At 40.9% G+C, this 24653-nt stretch overlaps 1 protein-coding gene across 4 annotated transcripts in view; it reads right to left on the reverse strand.

The window, feature by feature from the left end:
• CBFB (core-binding factor subunit beta) overlaps positions 1–24653 on the reverse strand; it is a 76508-nt gene that overhangs the window by 19595 nt on the left and 32260 nt on the right. For all 4 annotated transcript variants that reach the window (XM_003262871.4, XM_012505114.2, XM_003262872.3 and 1 more), the window contains one exon: positions 15197–15313. In XM_003262871.4, coding sequence (XP_003262919.1) covers positions 15197–15313 — 117 coding nt within the window. The remainder of the gene's footprint in view (positions 1–15196; positions 15314–24653) is intronic.

Consider the following 24653-nt stretch of genomic DNA (forward strand, 5'->3'; position numbering starts at 1 on the left):
ATGAAGGAAACCCAGATACCTCAGGACTCATTGTGTCTAAAAAGGTAACCAACTTAAACTTTCTCCTCTACTCTTTTTTGGTCTCTGTTGGTGGCACAATTTTTTTTTCTGCGAGAAATCTGAGCCATCATCTTTGACTCTTCACTCTCTCCTTGTCTGCACAATCAATCAACCGCTAAGTCCTACCCACTTGATGTCCTATACATTTTTGGAATCTTCAGTCTCCTCTTCATTCCTATAAAAAATTTCCTAGTTCAGGCCCCTAAAATCTCACTTGGACCATTGCAAAAGTCTCCTCAACAGTCTCTCCTTGCTTCCATTTGGTCACTCCTCAACCCAATCTACCACACAGCCATTGGAGTATGCCTTTAAAGCACAATCTAACCTCAATGCCCCCAACTTAAAAAAGCTCCCTCACTGCATATAGCCCAGGATGCTTGGCCTTTTCCGCCACACACTTCTGAATACTAGATTTTTTTTTTTTTTTTTTGAGACAGAGTCTCACTCTGTTGCCCAGGCTGGAGTGCAGCAGTGTGATCTCTGCTCACTGCAACCTCCCAGGTTCAAGCAATTATCTTGCTTCAGCCTCCCGAGTAGCTGGGACCACAGGTGTGCATCACCATGCCCGGCTGGTCTTGAACTCCTGACCTCAAGTGATTTGCCTGACTTGGCCTCCCAAAATCCTGGGCTTATAGGCATGAGCCACCGTGCCTGGCCAGAATACCAGGAGTTTTGATGGTACACTTGAAGAAACTAAAAGATCCAAAACAATACCAGAAAAGTCATCAATACTACTCACTTTCCTAGATTCACTGCAGCAAGGGGTGGCCACGTAACTCAGTTGTAGCCAATGAGACAGAAACACAAGTCACCTAATGGGGCTTCCAAGAAAGTTTGAGACATTTCACCATTCCACCTTCTTAGGAACTGATGCAGTGCTCAGAGATGCAGCAGCCATCTTGCAAACATAATAATGAGGACATGGTCACACAATGAGCATGGTACAGCAGCAAGATTAAAAGACCTCATATCACGTCGGGGTCAAAAAAAAAAAAGACCCAGGGCCTCTGATAACATAATTAAGTGCTATACCAGGCCTGTGTACTGCTGGATATCTTGTTCTGTGTGATAAATCCTTTATTTGTCACTGTCAGTGGGGTTTTCTAATACTCAAAATTTTCAGTGACAATGTCTATAACGTAAACAGAATGGAAAGATGTAATCAAATTCCCATTCTTATGATGCACTTACTAGCTTTATAACCCAGGGCAACATTATTTCATTTCTCTAAGCCTCAGTAAATTCACATGTAAGAAAGGCAGAGTAATACTTTATAACAAGACTGTTGTAAAGATTAAATAACACATAAAAAGTGCTTAAGCATACTGACAGCATTCAGTAAATGCTATTATTCAACGAGCACGTATGGATACATAAAATTCAAACATTTGACTGAACATCATAACATGGACCTACTATATTCTCAGGACATACTATACGAGCCAGAGGTATCTGCAAAAGAATGCTGTTCCCAATTTCCCACGGCTTTCTATGCACTTAGGTATCAACTGGGACACATCTGCTGATGACAGGAAAAAACTGTGGGCCTGGTGTGGTGGCTCACACCTATAAGCTCAAGCACTTTGGGAGGCCAAGGCCGGTGGATCACCTGAGGTTGGGAGTTCAAGAGACCAGCCTGGCCAACATGGTGAAACCCCGTCTCTACTAAAAAACAAATACAAAAAATTAGCCAGGCATGGTGGCAGGCCCCTGTAATCCCAGCTACTCGGGAGGCTGAGGCAGAAGAATCACTTGAACCCCTGAAGGCGGAGGTTGCGGTGAGCCGAGATCACTCCACTGCACTCCAGCCTGGGCAACAAGAGCAAAACTCCATTTCAAAAAAAGAATAAAAAGTATTATTAATATTTGCAGCAAAATAAGCCTGGAGATATTTAGTAGCCTTCACTTTCTTGTTCCATCTTCTGTTTTGATCTTTTCTTTACTCTCTTTTTTAGAGAAAGGGTCTCGCTCTGAAGCCCAGGCTGCAGTGCAGTGGTGTGATCACAGCTCACTGCAGCCTCAACCTCCCAAGCTCAAATGATCCTCCTGCCTCAGGCTCCCAAGTAGCAGGGACTACAGGTGTGTGCCACCAGAGCTAATTTTTAAATTTTTTATAGAGAGATGAGGTCTCGCTGTGTTGTCCAGACTGGTCTTGAACTCCTGGTATCAAGTGATCCTCCTGCCTCAACCTCCCAAAGTGCTGGGATCGCAGGAATGAGCCACTGTGCCCAGCTTGTCTTGGTACTTTCTAATGACATGTGAGACGTATGTGCAGTGAACAGAATTCACACTTTAACAAATGGTAAAATGGAAAGACAATCAGCAATTACCAGTATTATCCTGATCCTTTCCTGCTGCAATCTAACACCTCCCTTTCAAGGACAGCATAAAGGGCAGCTGCTAATAAAAACCACGTGCTCACCCACAAAGTAGGCTCAAATGGCTAGGAACAACCAACTCCATTCAGGTTTGGGTAGGATAAGGTTTTCAGTTCTTCCGTCCCCACCAGCCACTTGTTACACTACTAGTCTGTTACTCCAAAGTCTATACCACAACCTGCACAATGTAGCCAGGTGGGGTCATCATAAAACATGGTTGGGTGTAAATGAAATCCATGTGGAAAATAAAGGCTTAGCAGTTCTGTCATAGAGCATACACAGAATATTCTGACCACTCTTGTTGTAGTAATTCTCTCTTCACTGTATTTAAATTGTCTTTATTTACTGACTAAATCTACAACTATATATATTTTACAGTTCGGCATTCTTGTTGTAGTAATTTTCTCTTCACTGTATTTAAATTGTGTCTTTATTTATTGTCTAAATCTACAACTATATATATTTTACAATTCGGTCGGTAACACTTACCTTTCTGCAGCAGAGTTTAAAAACTGGAAGTTCATGCTTAATTAAAAAATTAAGAATCAAATTTGTTTCCAAGAAAGTTGATGATGAACATCTAATTTGCACAAAATATCGACATTTACTATTCTCTGTGGGGACCAGAATATCACTGATCACATGAAAACCAAAAGAAATAAATCTGCTGAAGAAGCATCAGTATTTACATAAAAGACAATCAGTATGTGCAGCTGCAAATGGTACATTTAACACATCAATCTGTAGCACGTAACTTCACTTAAATGACTCTTCCAAATTAATTTCACCCACATTTTTGTGCATATGTAAAAAGTAAAGCTGTTTATACGTTACTTCATGAACAGAAAAACCTTGCAAACAAAAAGACACTGATTTTACAGCAGTGTCATCAGGTACTTCAAATAGAAAATTCATCAATTCCAATAATGGTTCAATTTTTCTAATCCAATCATGGAATCAAATAAAACTTTGCAAGGTCATTATATTGAAGGTGAAATATTGTTTTGTGATTGCCAAAACAAAGTCATTTAAAAAGTACAACAATGAAGATAAAATTATTGGCTTATATTGGTAATACAAATGTTGGTGGAACACATATTGTATAAGAAAATACCATTCTCATTGAATTAGAAATCTACTAGGAACTAGTAGTGGTACACATATAATTTATAACTGCATCCAAAGAAATGAAACATTCTATCCTTTAGAAGTTATAGTTTATATAACTTACAAATATCTTTATATATCCACAGTTAAAGTAACTGAACTGTAGAATTTTGACAAAGCTGATGATGAATTAAAAAAATAATCTCATGACAGTACACACTGGATTTTTAGAAAACTTGAGTCTCAAGAACTATGCTAAAACCAACCTAGTTCCTACAATAATACTGACCTTCTTTTGGTAAATGAGTCTTTGTAGTAACGTTTTGTTTAAAATTAGTTGGAAATCTCTGATTATTCAATGGTAAATTGCCAAAATCTTCATATTTTTCAAGCTTTTAGAGAATTATATTAAAAAAACCAAGTGTGGCAGATCACCTGAGGTCAGGAGTTCGAGACCAGTCTGGCCAACATGGTGAAACCCTGTCTCTACTAAAAACACAAAAATTAGCTGGGCGTGGTAGAGGGTGCCTATAATCCCTGCTATTTGGGAGGCTGAGGCAGGAGAATGGTTTGAACCCAGGAGCCGGAGGCTGCAGTGAGCTGAGATCGTGCCACTGTACTCCAGCCTGGGAAATGGAAAAAGACTCCATCTCAAAAACAAACAAACAAAAAACAACCAAGTGTGTAAAGAACACATTCAAACTTAAACTAAAAGATGAAAATACAATTTAAATTTGAATCTTTATAACAGTACTCAGAAATATCTTCATTTATAGAAAAACCTTTGAAATATTTTATTGCAGTATTTTACACATATAAAAAAAGTATATGTATCTTAAGGCTATGCTGTCCAATATGACAGCCACATGCCACAGACGACTACCGCAAACTTGAAATATGAATAGTCTATTGGGTACAGTGGCACACACCTGTAGTACCAGGCTGAGGTGGGATGATCACTTGAGCCCAGGAGTTTGTGGTATAGCGAGACCTTGTCTCAAAAAAGAAAAAAAAAATTAATATCAGTTGAGAAGCAATGTAACTAGACTATACACCCTGAATTTCAAATACTCATTACCAAAATAATATATCTCAATACATTTTTATATCGGTTATATGTTCAAATAATACTTTTGGGCATACTGGGTTAAATAAAATGTAAAAATCACACTTGTTTCTTTTTCTAACTTTTAAAATGGGCATCTAGAAAATTTTATTTTTTTCTAGAAAAATTTAAATTACAGTATATGGCTTATATATTAATTCTACAGGACCGCACTGTCCTAAACTCAGCTTGATAAATTTTCACAAATTGAACTCGCCCATATAACTAGAGCCATATGAAGAAACAAAACAGTATCAGCATCCTGGAAGCCTCCTGCTCCATTCCAGTAATTAGCCCCCTCCACCCAAGAGGGCACCATAACCCTTACTTCTAAAGCATGTGTTAACGATGAATAGACTTTGGGCATTTCGGTTTCTGTGCTGCTCTACCCTGTTTCCCTCCTGTTCCTAGAGGTGACCACTATCTATAATTTTGTGAATACTACTTATGGCTTTCCTATTACCAAGAGGCGTTTTGCTTAATTTTGCCTATTTTTTACTTAGTATAAAAAGAAACAAATGGGGGGAAAAACATGTATCGGTTTTACCTGATTTTGTACTTTTACATAAATCGATTCATATAACATGTGCTGTTTTTTAAATCATTTATTTTTTTGAGGCAGTCTGTTGCCCAGGTTGAAGTGCAATGGCGCAATCATGGCTCACTGCAGCCTTGACCACCTGGGCTCAAGTGATCGACCTACCTCAACCTCCCAAGTAACTAGGACTACAAGTGTGTGCCACCATGCCTGGCTAATTTTTAAAATTTTTTTGAGATGGAGTCTAGCTCTGTCACTCAGGCTGGAGTGCAGCGGCGTGATCTCGGCTCACTGCAACCTCTGCCTCCTGGGTTCAAGCGATTCTCCTGCCTCAGCCTCCCAAGTAGCTTGGACTACAGGAAGCCACTACCATACCCAGCTCATTTTTGTATTTTTAGTTGAGATGGGGTTTCACCATACTGGCCAAGCTGGTCTCGAACTCCTGACCTTGTGATCTGCCCACCTCAGCCTCCCAAAGTGCTGGGATTACAGGCATGAGCCACTGCACCCGGTCAATTTTTAAAAATTTTTGAAATTTTTAAATTTCAGGCTCTTCAACTCCTGGCCTGAAACAACCCTCCTGCCTTGGCCTCCCAAAGTGCTGGGATTACAAGGGTGAGGCACCATAACTGGCCTGTTCTGTACCCTCAATATTTTCGAGGAACTCACACATATTGGTGTTAGTTGTAGCTTTTCATTCTCATTGTATTTGTGTGACCACGCACTTTATAAATTTCACTGTTAATGGCCATTTGCGCAGTTTACAATTTCTAGCTATTACTAATAATACTGTTATAAATGTCCTAGCACATATTTTCTGATGAATATGCATATTCACTCCTGTTGCCATCATGCCTTGGAGTAGAACTGCTAGATCACAGTGTATATGTATATATGCATGCGCAGCCTGCACATTTACAGCCAGTTTTCCAAATGTTGTGCCAATCTTACATAACCAACACACCAACTGCTGCTCTATATTCTTGTCAATGTTTAGTATTGTCTTTTTCATTTTAACCATTCTGATGACTGTGTGGTAGTACTGTAGTTTTAATAATTATTTTTCTGATGACCAAGAAAGCTGAGTCCTTTTCATTTGCATAGCCTGTTTGTGAACTGCCTGTTAAATGTCTTTCGCCAATTTCTTTTAGGTTATCTGTGTTTCCTTCCAATGAAAATATTTTCTCACTGAAATGTAAGAGTTCTTTATATACGCACACACACACATATATATGTATTTTTTTTTTGAGATAGAATCTTGCTCTGTTGCCCAGGCTGGAGTGCAGTGACGTGATCTCGGCTCACTGAAACCTCTGCCTCCCAGGTTCGTGGGATTCTCCTGCCTCAGCCTCCTGAGTAGCTGGGATTACAGGTGTGTGCCACCATACCTGGCTAATTTTTGTATTTTTTAGTAGAGATGGGGTTTTGCCATATTGGCCAGGCTGGTCTCGAACTCCTGGCCTCAAGTGATCTGCCCACCCTGGCCTCCCAAAGTGTTGGGATTACAGGCGTGAACCACTGCACCTGGCCTCTACATATTTCATGTAAGTCCTTTGCCAGAAAACATTTTCCACCACTGTTCAAGTTGCCTTTACATTCTCTTAATACTGTCTTTTGATACACAGTTCTTGGTTTTGCCATAATTCGTTATTTATCCATTTATTTACAGTTTAGCATCTTTTGTGTCCTGTTCAAGTTTTTGCCTACTCCAAGGTCACAAAATGATCTTCTCATTTTCCTTTAAAAAGCTTTACTATTTCGGCCCATGCCTGTAATCCCAGCACTTTGGGAGGCCGAGGCGGGTGGATCATGAGGTCAAGAGATCGAGACCAGCCTGGCCAACATGGTGAAACCTCGTCTCTACTAAAAATACAAAAATTAGCAGGGTACGATGGCACGCACCTGTAGTCCCAGCTACTCGGGAGGCTGAGGCAGGAGAATCACTTGAACCCGGGAGGCAGAGGTTACAGTGAGCTGAGATCATGCCACTGCACTCCAGCCTGGTGACAGAGGTAGACTCTGTCTCCAAAAAAAAAAAAAAAAAGCTTTACTGTTTCACATTTTATAAACTGCTATCCATCTGAAATTGATTTTTGTGAATGGTATTAAGGGGCTCTGATATATTTTCCCCTCACAGAAATGTTTTATTGTCCCAGCGCCATTTACTGAAGAGACCTACCGCCTGCCCCCCAACCCTTGTCTGCACTGCAGTGTCACCTTTGTCTTTGTTTATTGCTGGTATATAGAAATGTAACTGATGGTTACTGACCTTGTATTACATCTAATGCCCTGTGAAATTCACGTGTTAGTTTTCTTAATAGTTTGTAAATTATCTTAGATTTTCTAAGTACATGAATCTTCTGCAAATAACAGTTTGGTGTTTTTTTTTTTTTGTTTGAGATGGAGTCTCGCTCTGTTGCCCAGGCTTGGAGTGCAGTGGCACGATCTCGGCTCACTGCAAGCTCCGCCTCCTGGGTTCACGCCATTCTCCTGCCTCAGCCTCCCAAGTAATTGGGACTACAGGTGCCCTCCACCATGCCCGGCTAATTTTTGTAGTTTTGGTTGAGACACGTTTCACCTTGTTGGCCAGGCTGTTCTCGAACTCCTTACCTCAGGTGATTTGCCCGCCTCAGCTTTCCAAAGTGCTGGGATTACAGGCATGAGCCACTGCGCCCAGCCTCATGTTTTTTTGAGATGGAGTCTCACTCTGCTGCCCAGGTTGGAGTGCAGTGGCACAATCTCAGCTCACTGCAACCTCCACCTCCTGGGTTTAAGTAATTCTCCTGCCTCAGCCTCCTGAGTAGCTGGAACCACAGGCACGTGCCACCATGGCTAATTTTTGAATTTTCAGTAGAGACGGAGTTTCACCATGTTGGCCAGGCTGGTCTCGAACTCCTGACCTCAAGTGATCCACCTGTCTCGGCCTCTCAAGAGTGCAGGGATTACAAGCGTGAGCCACCGCATCTGGTCACATGTCTTCTGTTTCTTTTTGGGCAAAGAATCTTGGATGGAATTCCATTTTTAACTGGAAATGATTTGATTCTGAAGTAACTGAACTTGGCAAAATTTTCAGAAGAATGATAGAGACAGAATCATAAATAGAGACAGCTTCGACAGGTATCGTCTTATACCAAACTTGGACAAAAGCAGAGACAACACCTGTGAAAATATTTCAGCTGAAATAGTTATACAATTTAATATTTCAAAAATGGAATTGACTCCCTTCCATTTAGCTCTTAATACAATTTAATATTTCAAAAATGGAATTGACTCCCTTCCATTTAGCTCTTAGTTTACCAGATACTTCAGCATTTGTTAGAGAGTATTTTGTCAATTTTTTACATAGTTTACAGACACTCAATTGAAGATGTCAGCAGTTCCAAATTTACTAATATGCAACTCTGAAGCGTATTGTGGGCACTTTTATGAAGAAAATAAAAGGGGCTAGATGCAGTGGCTCATGCCTACAATCCTAGTGCTTTGGGAGGCTGTGGCAGGAGGATCATTTGAAGCCAGCAATTCAAGACCAGCCTGGCCAACATGGTAAGACCTCATCTTTACAAAAAATAAAAAAAATTAGCCAAGCACGGCAGGAGCTCGAGGCTGTAGTGAGCTGTCATTGTACCACTGCACTCCGGCCTGAGCAACAAAGCAAGACTCTGTCACAAAAAAAAAAAGAAAAAAGAGGCTCATGTCTGTAATCCCAGCACTTTGGGAGGCTGAGGCGGGCAGATCACCTGAGGTCAGGAGTTGAAGACCAGCCTGACCAACATGGAGAAACCCCGTCTCTACTAAAAATACAAAATTCGCTGGGCATGGTGGCACACGCCTGTAAACCCAGCTACTCAGGAGGCTGAGGCAGGAGAATCACTTGAACCCTGGAGGCGGAGGTTGCGGTGAGCCCAGATTGTGCCATTGCACTCCAGCCTGGGTGACAGAGCAAGACTCTGTCTGAAAAAAAAAGAAAAAAAAGAAAAACAAGACCATATTGAAAAATCTATATATTCTTCAGAAAAATATTAGATACAGATATAAATAAGAGACTAATAAAGTGCATAAGTATCAAGACTAAGTATTCTGCTTATTAATCTTAATGTTCAGAAGACTAACATAAAGATATAACTTTTATTTTGCTTTAATGTGCACGTTATTTTATTTAAAAACATATTTTTGAAAATGTTTTTTGAATGAAACAATTTTTCTAGGGCTAGCAATATAATAAAATCGATTTGTTGGTCAATAAATTTGTGGGTCAAAATGTTACATAATTTCAGTTATTTTAAACATGATCTTATACTTTTAGGAGTAATACAGTGACAATAAGTAATATGGTCACTCTCATCCTGTATCAAATTATATTACATTATGAATGATAAAACATTAACCATGAACTTAAATAACTTTTCAAAAAACTGTTTTTTGGTTAATTCAGAAGAGTTATTTCTGCCTGTGTGATCAGCAGAGAGAAACAAAACTGTGCTGGGCCGTGGAAGTGAGGCTGCCACCAGGCTCACTCGCTAGAGATGGGGCCTATTCCAGCCCAGTGAAAGAGGGCTGAAATCCATGCTTTGTGATTTTACACACTACTGCACAAGACAGACATCTGGAGAAGAGTGGAAACCCTAAGTATAAAATGCTAAAGTACAAGCAGTAACAAACAAGAGTCTTCGTTTAGGAACTGTACTGCACGCTAGATACTGTGCTAGGCACGGCCCTTTACATATGTTATCCCATTCAACTGCCCAGAATCTTGTGGGCAGCATTATCCTATCTTAGGAAGGAGAAATCTGAGGCCTGGAGAGATTTAATAACTTGCCAGCATCACACAGCTAGTGTTTTAGTCATCTCAGGATGCCATACGAAAATACCATAAATGGAGTGGCTTAAACAACAGAAATTTATTTTCTCACATTTCTGGAGACCAGCAATCCCAGATCAACGTGCCAACCAATTTGGTTCCCCATGAGGAACCTCTTTCTGGCATGCAGACATCCATCTTCTCACTGTGTCCTCATATGGCAGAGAGAGAGAGAGAGAGAGAGAGAGCTCTCTCCTGTCTCTTCTCATAAGGACACTAACCCTACTGGATCAGAGCCCCACTCTTATGCCTTTATCTAACCTTAATTACCTCCATAAATGCCCTATCTTCAAGTACAGTAACAATGGGAGTAGGGCTTCAACATATCAGTTTGGGGATGGGGTACACAAACATTCAGTTCATAAGAGCCAGTAAGTGGTGGGGCCAGGATTCACATTATACGACTATGAACTCCTGCCCCTAGCGTCTACATTTCATTGCCTCTTTAGTTATATTATCTTGCAGATGACCTGGGGACAAGAGCTATAGGGAAGTACTGATTGCTGCCTAAATAGTTGGAGTCACCTGCTCTGAATTTTTTTTACTATACATTGTATAACTCCTGTTATCATAAGAGTTATGTAACTCCATTGTGACAGCAGTAAACTATCACAACAGATGGCACTTAGTTTGTAGTGATATAGTTCAATTTGGGGACTATGGAAATAAGGCTTGGAAAACTCCAAGTATAAAAAATGTTAAAAATTTTAACCTATCATCTTAATAAAATAGTTTTTGTTGTTTGTTTTTGAAACAGGGTCTTGTCTTGCTCTGTCACCCAGGCTGGAGTGCAGTGGTGCAATCTCGGCTCATTGTAATCTCAGCCTCTTGAGTTCAAGCAATCATCCCACCTCAGCTTCCTGAGTAGCTGGGACTACAGGTGCACACCACCACAGCTGGCTAATTTTTTGTTTTTTTTTTTGGTAGAGACAGGGTTTTGCCACATTGCCCAGGTTGGTCTCAAAACTCCTGGGATCAAGCAATGCTCCCGTCTCTGCCTTTCCAAGTGCTGGAACTACAAGCGTGAGCCACTGCACCCTGTCAAAATACTTTAGTTTTAAAAGTCAATCCAATCTGAATTTTCCTTATATAAATAAAGTCTGCTTTATCACTTCTTAACAGAAAATAGACTTCTAGATTGCTGGTTGTTTATTATTTTTCTGAAAGAATTGGAAACTCATTAGCATTGTGGAAATCAGGGTAGTTAGTGCATGGATTCTTTCTTTATTTTTATGTTTAGAGATGAAGGTCTCATTATGTTGCTTAGGCTGGGCTGGAACTCCTGGGATCAAGGGATCCTCCCGCCTCAGCCTCCCAAGTAGCTAGGACTACAGGCATGTGCCACTGGGATGGCCTGGGCCAGACCAAGGATTCTTTCTTAAGAATTTTAACTTTGAATCCTAAACTTTTCACTAGAAAGTTTTAATTTTTTGATCCCCTTTAAAGAAAATTCTTACATTTCCATATATAAAGAACTATATGGGAAGAGACAACAAAGCAACAACTAAGAGTTTCTTTATATTCCTGTTATTATTTTAACTTTATTAAGAAGGTTAATATCAGGCAACAATTAAAAGACATTAATACCTGCTAAGAATCAGGTGCTTTTGTGCTTTTACATTTTCTTTGTTTTTAAAGAGACAGGGACTCACTCTGTCACTCAGGCTTGACTGCAGTGGTACGATCACAGCTCACTGCAGCCTCAAACTCCTGGGCTCAAGTAATCCTCCCACCTCGGTCTCCCAAAGTGCTGGGATTACAGGTGTGAGCCACAGCACCCAATCTGCTTTTACATTTTCTTTTGGTGCTTTTACTATGTCATCCCACAATTTTCTAGCCTCTATGATTTCAAGAGAAGTCAGCTGTTAATCTTACCGTGGTTCCTTTGCATGTGAAGAATCCTCTTTCTTGCTGCTTTCATGATTCCTTGTCTTTCAACAGTTTATAATGTGACTAGGTATGGATTTCTTTGTGTTTATCCTACTTAGTGTCCATTGAGCTTCCTGGACAATGTGTATTAATATTTTTCATCAAACGTGAGAGTTTTTGGCTACTACTTCTTAAAATGTATCTTCAGGCTTTCCTTTCCTGAAACTTTCATTACATTTATGTTAGTATGGGTGCTGGTGTCCCACAGGTCCCCAAGACTCTCTAATTTTTCTTGTTCATATGTCAGCTCTTATCTACCATTTAGTCTGTGAACTTTTTGTTACTACTGTACTTTCCAACTCCAGAATTTCTTTTTTCTTTTTTTTTTTTTTGAGATGAAGTCTTGCTCCGTCGCCCAGGCTGGAGTGCAGTGACGTGATCTTGGCTTGCTGCAACCTCTGCCTCCTGGCTCCAAGCTATTCTCCTAACTCAGCCTTCTGAGAAGTTCAGATGGCAGGCATATACCACAACATTTGGCTTTTTTTTTTTTTTTTTTTTGAGACCGATTTTCACTCTTGTTGCCCAGGCTGGAGTGCAATGGTGCAATCTCGGCTCACTGCAACCTCCACCTCCCGGGTTCAAGTGATTCTTGAGCCTCAGCCTCCTGAGTAGCTGGGATTACAGGCATGCACCACCACGTCTGACTAATTTTGTATTTTTAGTAGAGATGGGGTTTCACCATGTTAGCCAGGCTGGTCTTGAATTCCTGACCTCAGCCTTGGCCTCTCAAAGTGCTGGGATTACAGGCGTGAGCCAACCACAGCCAGCCTCAACTCCAGAATTTCTATTTGATTATTTTAATAATTTAGATCCCCTTATTGATATACTCTACTTGATTAGTCACTGCCATCATAATTTCCTTTAACATTAAAAGGAAAGAATTGTCCTTTAGTTCTTTCGGCATATTTATAACAACTACTTTGAAGTCTTTCTCACTAAGAACCAACATTTGGTCCCCCTCGAAGACAGTTTATATTGCTTGCTTTTTCACCTTTGTGTAAGTCACATTTTCATAGTTGCATGTCTCATAACTTTTTGTTGAAAATTAGGCAGTTTAGATAATATACTGTAGCAACTCTGACTTCTGATCCTTGCTTTCAGCTTGTTGTTGATGTATGTTTGTTTAGTGACTCACCTGGACTAATTCTGAGGAGTCTGTTTTCCTCAGCAGTGCACAGCCTCTGATGTCACTGCTCAGTTTTTCTTTTTTTTTCTTTTTAGAGAAAGGATCTCACTCTGTTGCCCAGGCTGCAGTGCACTGGCATGATCATAGTTCACTGCAGCCTTGAGTTCCTGGACTCAAGCAATACTTCCACCTCAGCCTCCTAAGTAGCTAGGATTACAGACACATGCCACCACACCTGGTTAATTTCTAAAATTATTTGTGGAGATGGGGTCTTACCATGTTGCCCAGGCTGGTCTTTAACTCTTGGGCTCATGTGATCCTGCCATCTTGGCCTCCCTAAATGCTGGGATTATAAGCATAAGCCACTGCACACAGTTGTCTTTTTAAGTCTTGCTTTCTGGGGGGGTTGTTCCTGGATCAGCACAGTTCAGCTGTCAGCCAATGACTGGTCAGAGGTTTTACCCAAACATCCTGAGCCAGCAGACTTCCATCTTTTGCCACTGGACTTGTGCGTAGCTTGGGGAAATGCTTTCAAAGTTCAGGGAGTTTGCCAGTCTACCTTGTGTTCACCCAGGGAAAAGTAGCATGCAAGGGCCTTCTGTGCTCTCTTCAAGAGAGCAGGTGTAAGGCTGGGCGCGGTGGCTCACACCTGTAATCCCAGCACTTTGGGAGGCCGAGATGGGCGGATCAGGAGGTCAGGAGATCGAGACCATCCTGGCTAACACAGTGAAACCCCGTCTCTACTAAAAATACAAAAAATTAGCCGGGCACGGTGGTAGGCGCCTGTAGTCTCAGCTACTTGGGAGGCTGAGGCAGGAGAATGGTGTGAACCCGGGAGGCGGAGCTCGCAGTGAGCCGAGATTGCGCCACTGCACTCCAGCCTGGGCGACAGAGCGAGACTCCGCCTCAAAAAAAAAAAAAAAAAAAAAAAAAAAGAGAGAGCAGGTGTAGCCTTGTACATGCACACAGCTTTCTGGATGACATGAGTGTAATCTTAGTAGGGTCTACTTTACCTATCACTTTCCCTGAATCTCCCTGATAAATTTATGGCTGGTCTGCCATTTTGTTGCTTTCTGCAACATTAGCTTTGCCAGATTGTTAGCAAATGAGACCTCTATCATTTTAAACAATATGCCTGGGCATGGATTTTTTTTTTTTCCCAAGACCTGCTTTTAATAAAGTCAGCTCTCTTTGACAGGACAACAGATCTACCAGTGCTCATGGCTTACCCTGCCTGCCCAGGGAAGAACCTGAGGGACCACAGAGCTGGGGAACGGGAGCAGCTCCTGACTAAAATGCCACAGACTGTCACTGATCTTACTGAGATTCAATAGCTTCCATGAGGCCTTAAATGGGCATGGTTTGTTGTTGTTGTTGTCGTTTTTGAGACAGAGTTTTGTTCTGTTGCCCAGCCTGGAGTGCAGTAGCGCGATCTCGGCTCACCGCAATCTCTGCCTCCTGGGTTCAAGCGATTCTTGTGCCTCAGCCTCCCAAGTAGCTGGGATTACAGGTGTGCGCCACCATGCCTGGCTAATTTTTATATTTTTAGTAGAGATGGGGCTTCATCATGTTGGCCAGGCTTGTCTCGAAATCCTGACCTCAAGTCTCAGGTGATCCGTCTGCCTCAGCCTCCCAAAGTGCTGAGATTACAGTCGTGAGCCACCACATCCAGCTTTTTTTTTTTTTAAACAATTTTTGTGAAGTTTTATCATTGCTTTCTTGGGAGAGGACTTGCTGAGCTCCTCACTCAAGCATTCCAAAAGCACGGCTCCTACATTTTATTTTGAACTGTTTTTTCTTTTTTCCCTATTCATGTTCTAAAGATCAAGAACAAATATTTTAAAGAACTACTTACTGGACTTCGAAGCCCCCACTGAGCAGATACGAATAACCCATGAAATTTAGAACTGCTGAAGAAAAAACTTTCCCAAAATCAGGATCAGAATTTGAGTCAACGTTTTCAGGATTCTTTAATATTGCTTCAACATAATACTTTCTATACTTACTCTTAAAGATTGGGTAAAATAGGTCCCCAGACAAAGGCAAGATTAGGGACTAAAGGGACCATGCTCAATAAAGCCTGATGTCACCCTACCTGGGCTCGCTCCTCATCAAACTCCAGACAGCCCATACCATCCAGTCTTTGGAGATCAATCCAGCCTTTCCAGATAACACAGACTCCATTCAGAATCATGGGAGCCTTCAAATATACCTAAGACACAGAAAAGGATGAAAATAATTGAAAACCATCAGACACATGAAAATAAAAAGATTAAACTTACTTATATAAACTCTGTAGAAAAGATGAATAAAATTATGATTGACTGATTGATTGAGATGGAGTTTCGCTGTGCTCCCCAGGCTGGAATGCAGTGGTACGATCTAAGCTCACTGCAACCTCTGCCTCCCGGGTTCAAGCAATTTTCCCGCCTCAGACTCCCCAATAGCTGGGATTACAGGCGCCCACCATCATGCCTGGCTAGTTTTTTTTTTTTTTTTATTTTTAGTAGAGATGGGGTTTCACCATGTTGCCCAGGCTGGTGTTGAACTCCTGAGCTCAGGCAATCTGCCAGCCTTGGCCTCCGAAAGTGCTAGGATTACAGGCGTGAGCTACCATGCCCGGCCAGACACTTTGATTTTAGAATGTTGGGTAGAAAGATGGAAAACAATTGGAAGCCAACACCCTCTGAAGACAGCATGCACTGCTTCCCTCAACGTGGGTTCCTGGAGCCATGTAGGATCAGGCTCTTGATACTCCCTTCAGTTTTATAAACTATCTCATAGATTCCTGATAATTAATCTTTTTTTCTTTTTATTTTTTTGTCTTATTAGCCAGAGTTGATTTCTACTGCTTTTAACCAAAGAACTTTAACTGGTATAATATTTACTATTATATCACATTAAGTAGTATGTGGTTATCTTTAGGTGTCCATAAATAATTCGGAACAAAACACTGCTATCCTTTATATGGGATTTATGAAATTTAATTCAAGCTATTTCACAGTCTTTTATTTATTTATTTTTTACTTTTCCCAATAGGCAAGAGTAAGCTGAATCAGTCTTTTAAATATAGTAGAAAATTTTAAGGTCACAGGGTTTGACTACATGTATGAATCATTTATCTAGAAACTGGTAAGTTAACCCAAAATCTACTTATTTCAACTCCCTGTTGAAATTATTAAATACTATAACAAAATCAACTAAGACAATAAGGCTAGGCACCAGTGGCTAATGCCTGTTATCCCAGTACTTTGGGAGGCCAAGGTGTGAGGATCACTTGAGGCCAGGAGTTCAAGACCTGCCTGGGCAACATAGACCTCACCTCTAAAAAGTAAAAAAATAAAAATAATGAATAAACTTAACCAAACATCTTGAATTCTTAATAAATGGAAATGTGTTTATTCCTTACACATAATACCTTTAGATGAGAAAATTAGCCAGACTTCGTATTGTATCACATCCAACAAGTATATCTACTTATACATTAGAGAAATATCGAAAATAAGTATCCTAGGATATGGTAACGTCTCACATCACTGACAAATTAAATATGTTCACTATACTTCACGCACTGAGATTTTAAAAAGTACCAATAAATTTTAAAAAGATCTTCAAGACTGCTGAAACCAAAAGTATCTCTCATCTAGTGAACCTTCAGCTTTATGAGAAAACTCCTACATCCTGGCTAGGTGCAGTGGCTGATGCTTGTAATCCCAGCACTTTGGGAGGCCAAGGCGGGCGATCACTTGACGTCAGGAGTTTCAGACCAGCCTGGCCAACATGGCAAAACCCCATCTCTACTGAACATACAAAAATTAGCCAGGCATGGTGGTGCAGAGCTATAATCCCAGCCATTCAGGAGGCTGAGGCAAGAGAATCACTTGAACTCGGGAGGCAGAGATTGCAGTGAGCCGGGATAGTGCCACTGCACTCAGCCTGGGTGACAGAGTGAGATTTGTCTCAAACAAACAAACAAACAACAACAACAACAAAAAAGAAAACTTCTTTTACACTTTCATTAGCTTTTCTTCTGAAAAAAACCAAAAAAACAAAAAAACAACAAAACCCAATTTCTTCACCATAGTTTTTCAAGTAAATAAATAACTCTAGGATAAAAATTGCTTTAGGTATACATCATACCCAAATTTAGATCATTTTTGATCACCAAATTAATTCTCATATTGGCTCAAAATACAATTGTTCCCAAGAGTAACTATCCACCCCAGAAAGGATGATGCTAATTCTATCATCTGAGGTGAATATTTTATTGTGATAGAGATAAACAATATAAGAGAAATTTATTACAGTTTCTACAATCTTCCCACTCCTAATACCATACTAACCTAATAGTTACTTTGAAAAACATAATTTTAGGGCCGGGCACGGTGGCTCATGCTTGTAATCCCAGCACTTTGGGAGGCTGAGGCGGGTGGATCACAAGATCAGGAGTTTGAGACCAGCCTGGCCAACAAAGTGAAACCCCATCTCTACTAAAAATACAAAAATTAGCTGGGCGTGGTGGCGGGTGCCTGTAATCCCAGGTACTTGGGAGGCTGAGACAGGAGAATCGCTTGAACCCAGGAGGCAGAGGTTGCAGTAAACAGATTGCGCGACTGCACTCCAGCCTGGGTGACAAAGCTACACTCTGTCTCAAAAACAAATAAATAAACAAGCAAAACACATAATTTTAGGTCTTCTCTACCTTGTTTAACATGAGTTTCTGAATAAACCAGCATAGGTTAATATTTACTGCCTTGAACAAGACATTTTTAATGCAGAGGAAGCGGGAATTCTTTAGTGAGTTTTCAAAACTGCAGATTATCAAATATATCTTTACCAACGAGGCTTTTCATTTACCTGCACCAAATTTATTTTCTTTGGGAAATCCAGTGCTTTGTGAGCTAAAATCTGGCATTATTTATTACCTGTTTAATTATATAAAAATTTGTAAAACAGTCTCTCATTTTGAGGAAAAAGCTGGAAGCATCTTTTTTTTAAAACTCGTATCAGTAGTCTCTTCAGACTCTTGGATTCTTTTTGTTTTTAGAGATGTTTATAAGAATAACTGACTGCCAATAATTATAAATATGATAAAAAAATTTTCTCTGAGATACCTTTAAAATAGTACTTACAGAATTTATACCCTCTGGCTGGCCACAGTGGCTCATGCCTGTAATCCTAGCCCTTTAGGAGGCCGAGGCAGGAGGTCATGAGTTCAAGATCAGCCGGGCCAACATGATGAAACCCTGTCTCTACTAGAAATACAAAAATTAGCTGGGCGTGGGTGTGTGTGCCTGCAGCCTCAGCTACTCGGGAGGCTGATGCAGGAGAATTGCTTGAACCCGGGAGGCAGAGGTTGCAGTGAGCTGAGGTCGCATCACTGCATTCTAGCCTGGTAGAATGAGCAAGACTCTGTCTCAAAAAAATAAAAAATAAATAAAAATTTACGCTTTCCTGGTACATATTTGTATCATTCCCCTTCACTACTGAACCCAATAATTTCTGCTAAGGGCTGCAATAAACCACATTGAACCAATTTCTACTTATATTGGAAAATAACCAAAATACAAAAGGTTCCATTTCTCCTCCTATTTGGACCAAGGGAAATAGTCTTCAGTTACAACTGAAACCGTTTAACCACACATTTCCTTCTGTTCTGATAAGTGCTCATTCCCTTCCATATGTGCATTTAAAACTCCACCAATGTGCACCAAATCAAACAAGTGACTATGCCGACCTCTGCTCAACCCCTCACAAAACCTAAAAACAATAACCCTTATTTCATCTCAGTGAATCTTGATTTACCATCTCTCATGAAGATTTCCATCCAGAAATCTTCATTAATCTTAAATCCTGTTAGAAGGCTAACAGGGGGACGGAGTAGCATGCACTGGGGATTGTCATTTCACCTATTAGCACATCTCATTATAAATTCTAATCATGGAGACATCTTTCTAATAGCAAAGTCAACTTTATACCACTTTAATTGGATTTTATATTAGTCATCAATGATTTATATTCTTTAGAACTGAAGATTCCACATTCTCTTAGCTTATTCTTTTTTTTTAAATTATTATTATTTTTGAGACAGAGTCTCACTCTATCTCCCAGGCGGAAGTGCAGTGGCATGATCTCGGCTCACTGCAACCTCTGCCTCCTGGGTTCAAGCGATTCTCCCTGTCTCAGCCTCCCGAGTGGCTGGGATTACTGGTACACGCCACCACATCCTGCTAACTTTTCTATTTTTAGTAGAGACGGGGTTTCACCATGTTGACTGGGCTGGTCTCGAACTCCTGACCTCAGGTGATCTGCCTGCCTTGGCCTCCCAAAGTGATCGGGTTACAGGTATGAGCCACTGCGCCGGCCAGCTTATTCATATTAATGTCCATAGTCAAAAATATTTTCCTGGCTGGGCGCGGTGGCTCATACCTGTAATCCCAGCACTTTGGGAGGCCGAGGCAGGGCGGATCACCTGAGGTCAGGAGTTCGAAACCAGCCTGGCCAACATGGCGAAACCCTGTCTCTACTAAAAATACAAAAATTAGCCGGGCGTGGTGGTGGGCACCTGTAATCCCAGCTACTCAGGAGGCTGAGGCAGTAGAATCACTTGAACCCGGGAGACGGAGGTTGCAGTGAGCCGAGATCGTGCCACTGCACTCCAGCCTGGTGACAGAGCTAGACTCTGTCTCAAAAAAAAAAAAAAAAAAAATTTCCTTATAAAATTACTAAATTTTTTTTTTTTTTTTTTGAGACGGAGTCTTGCTCTGTCGCCCAGGCTGGAGTGCAGTGGTGCAATCTCGGCTCACTGCAAGCTCCGCCTCCCGGGTTCACACCATTCTCCTGCCTCAGCCTCTCCGAGTAGCTGGGACTACAGGCGCCCGCCACCACGCCCGGCTAATTTTTTGTATTTTTAGTAGAGACGGGGTTTCACCGTGGTCTCGATCTCCTGACCTCGTGATCCGCCCGCCTCGGCCTCCCAAAGTGCTGGGATTACAAGTGTGACACCGTGCCTGGCTAAAATTACTAAATTTTTTAAAAGCCCATTTATTATTTATTTATAAATGTTCTTTCATGACAAAGAAAACCAACGATCTGTTTTGAGAAATTTCTAAATGGTTTCAGAAAATGAGTAAAATTCTTTGTTTTTTGAGATGGAGTTTTGCTCTTAACGCCCAGGCTGGAGTGTAGTGGTGCGATCTCGGCTCACTGCAACCTCTACCTCCCGGGTTCAAGGGATTCTCCTGCCTCAGCCTCCCAAGTATCTGGGATTACAGGCACCTACCACCACGCACCGCTAATTTTTGTATTTTCAGTAGAGACGGGGTTCACCATGTTTGCCAGGCTACTCTTGAACTCCTGACCTCAGGTGATCCGCCTGCCTCAGCCTCCCAAAGTGCTGGGATTACAAGCGTGAGTCACCACGCCCAGCCAGAAAATGATGACAATTTTTAATCAAGACTAATGTCTGCAATTATAATTAAAAATAATATTTAGATGATCCTACTGATTTATTTAGATGTTCTCATTCAAATAAATACAGTTTTATGTGTACATCTTCAAAGTAAATGTTTGGTGCTTTCATGTATTCATGAATACCAAACTTCAAAGTATAAAGAAAATAAAATTCTGTCTCTTAACAGTTTGGCATTTTATAATGTAATTCAATAATGTCATTTAATACACAGTGAAATGCTTCTGTCAAAAAAAAAATGTCATTTAGGCACAAAGACAGTTTTTCACTGAAAATGATTCCTTATTTCAAACTTTAAAAAGTTATTAGAATATGAACTAGGGATTAAACCCATTGTCCTAGAACAATGAAATATTTTATACAAAATGGATTTAAAATGGGTAAACAGGCCGGTCGCGGTGGCTCATGCTTGTAATCTGTAATCCCAGCACTTTGGGAGGCCGAGGTGGGCAGATCCCGAGGTCAGGAGATCGAGACCACGGTGAAACCCCGTTTCTACTAAAAATACAAAAAATTAGCCGGGCGTGGTGGTGGGTGCCTGTAGTCCCAGCTACTTGGAGAGGCTGAGGCAGGAGAATGGCATAAACCTGGGAGGCGGAGCTTGCAGTGAGCCGAGATTGAGCCACTGCACTCCAGCCTGGGTGACAGAGCAAGACTCCGTCTCAAAAAAAAAAAAAAAAAAAAAAAAATGGGTAAACAGATGCAGCTAACCACACATGAGAAAAACAAGAAAACAGTTTATCTTTCCAAAAGTAAAATATCACAAATATGTTTGAGACTTCACAGCAGGTTAAAAAGTGACTATAGTGTCACATCTTGTGTTCTTCTGGAAAAGCAAGGGAAAAGCTAGTTTAACATAATTTTAATCATCTCAAGCTCTAAATATAAGTATTTGTGATGTTATATTCAATTTAAATTATACATGATATCACCTAATTTTCACATTCTGCAGCTTTAAATTTCCCACCACTCATGCAGTAAAGCTTCAGCAAAAACATGTTTGTACCATCAACTGTGGTATCACCTATACAATGGAATATTATTTGGTCATAAAAAGGAATGAAATGTTTATACACACAACAACACAGAATGAACCTTGAAAACATAATACTAAGTGAATGAAGCTAGAAAAAGGTTACATATTATATGAAATGTCCAGAAAGCTGGCTGGCATAGTGGCTCATGCCTGTAATCTCAGCACTGTGGGAGACCGAGATGGGCGGATCATCTGAGGTCGGGAGTTCCAGATCAGCCTGACCAACATGGAGAAACCCCATCTCTACTAAAAATACAAAATTAGCTGAGAGTGGTGGCACATGCCTGTAACCCCAGCTACTCGGGAGGCTGAGGCAGAAGAATCATTTGAACCCGGGAGGCGGAGGTTGCAGTGCACCAAGATCGTGCCATTGCACTCCAGCCTGGGCAACAAGAATGAAACTCCGTCTCAAAAAAACAAACAAAAACAAAAACAAAAAACCCCTCAGAAACGTCCAGAAAGCTAAATCTAGAGCAACAGAGCGACAGGAAGGAGATAAGTAGTTGCCAGGGGCACAGGGGAGTGGCAAATGAGGAATAATTGCTACTATGTATGGGATTTCTTTATGGTGTGATGAAAATGTTTTGAAATTAAATGGTAATGATGGTTGCAGAACTCTGAATGTACTAAAAATCAATGAATTGTACACTCTAAAAGAGTGAATTTTATGGTATGTGAATTATATCTCAATGAGCTGTCATTTTTAAAATTTGCTGCCAGGAGTGGTGGCTCACGCCTGTAATCTTGGCACACTTTGGGAGGCCACGGTGGGAGGACTGCTTAAGCTCAGGAGTTTGAGACCAGCCAGGGCAACATAGTGAGGCCTCATCTCTACAAAAATTTTAAAAAATTAGCCAGGTGTGGTGTCACATAAATGCAGTCCCCGCTACTCTCTGCAGACTGAGGTGGGAGGATCACCTAAGCCCAGGAAGTTGAGGCTGCAGTGAGCCATGATCATGCCACTGCACTCCAGAGTGGGCTACAGAGTGAAACTGTCTCAAAAAAAAAAAAAAAAAAAACGAAGAAAGAAAGAAAGAAAAAATAGGCCGGGCGCGGTGGCTCACGCTTGCAATCCCAGCACTTTGGGAGGCCGAGGCGGGTGGATCACGAGGTCAGGAGATCGAGACCACGGTGAAACCCCGTCTCTACTAAAAATACAAAAAATTAGCCGGGCGTGGTGGCGGGCGCCTGTAGTCCCAGCTACTCGGAGAGGCTGAGGCAGGAGAATGGCGTGAACCCGGGAGGCAGAGCTTGCAGTGAGCCGAGACTGCACCACTGCACTCCAGCCTGGGCGACGGAGCGAGACTCCGTCTCAAAAAAAAAAAAAAAAAAAAAAAAAGAAAGAAAAAATAAATTAAAAGTCTGCAACAATTTTTATCTGCTCCATATAAGTGACATCTATGAGATATCCAAATCAAGATTTTGAGGAGGCAGTTACATAGGGGATTCCAGCATTCTGAGAATAGATCCGGGCTGTTATAAATCTGGCAGCCATCAAAAATACCATAGTATTTAAACCCAGAGGAAAGGAAGAGATCCCTGGAGCAAGCAGGGGAAAAGAAGGAGACCCAGGAAGAATCTGGAGGAAGTCCAACTTTTAGATGCTGGGTAGAAGAAAAAACCCCAGCAGGGCAGGCTATGAACAACCAGTTAAGAAACCTGAAGGAGGGCAGGCTAAAGGTTGTTACAGGCCCCATTTAAAATTTCCCCTTTGTTGGCTGCATTAGATGGAGTTCAGAAAACCTACAGGGGTTTGGGCTTACAGATACGTTTCAAGAAGACCAGAAACTTCTCTGTGCAAAAATGTATGTGTTTGAGCCCATGTGCATTTTTCTAATGAAGTCCATTGCTTTCATCAGATGCTCCAAAGGGGTGTGCAAGGCAAAATGGATTCAATTATGATAGAAAAACTCCATTCTTCCCTTTCTCTCATAGACACAAAGATCTTTCTAATACAGAGCCTGAGATGGTAAATGTTCTTTTAGTAAATGAACCAAACTTAAGTAGCTAAATATTACTAATCCGGTGTTTTGAAATTTAAGTATCAAAGGAAGAACCTAAGTCTACTTCTCATGTATTAACCTGTAGAAATAGTTCTTTGAGAGTCTCGAAGCTACTTATTCTATGAATATCTAAATTTGGAATAAGCAGTGGCATCCTTACCTGTCTTTTCCTCTACAATACTATATAACTTACAGAAAAGATCATAGTTTCTAGGTAGCCGAGATGAGAGAGACAAAGGTACAAATGGATGGCAGAGTTCCCTTTTTTGAGTGATTCTAAAGAAGAGAATTTCAAGGCAATTAAAACAGAATAACGACAGATTTGCAAACAAGACCCCCATGCACATCAGTACTGAGTCATAAAATCAATACACACAGAAACCAAGTGTCAAAGCTATTGACAAAAGCAAGAAGCTGAAACTTCACTGTCAAAAAATCCCTTTCGATTGGAAAGGATATCTCGATTCTCTGTAATAAGTTGTTAGAGCTTAAACACTTGTGGCTCTAGTTTATAAATTGATGTATTAAGAAAACGTAAGAGGGTGTGATCATTCATCACTCCTTAGGTTCTCAGTAAATATTTAAATACTGATTAATAGAAGAACAGAAAACAGCTAGAATCCAGAATTTTTTTCTTGTAAGTTTCCTATAATAATTTCCATTTGAAAAGATCCACCTATTCCACAAATGTTTATTATCTGTTAACTATGTGCAGGAAATGCTTATAAGGGCAGTAGGGATATATGATGAGTTAAAAAAAAGATGTATTTCACCCATCCAAAAAGAGATTTCAGCACTACAATAGCTCTGCTCATTAAGTTAAAGTTTTTAATGAGGAAGAGCTGAATATATAAAAAAAGAACTGTAGGTCGGGCGTGGTGGTTCACGCCTGTGATCCCAGCACTTTGGAAGGCTGAGGCGGGTGGATCACTTGAGGTCAGGAGTTGGAGACCAACCTGGCCAACATGGTGAAATCTGATCAATACTAAAAATACAAAAATTAGTTGGACATGGTGGCACGCACCTGTAATCCCAGCTACTC

This window comes from Nomascus leucogenys, chromosome 2, assembly GCF_006542625.1.
Source record: "Nomascus leucogenys isolate Asia chromosome 2, Asia_NLE_v1, whole genome shotgun sequence".
NCBI lineage: Eukaryota > Metazoa > Chordata > Mammalia > Primates > Hylobatidae > Nomascus > Nomascus leucogenys.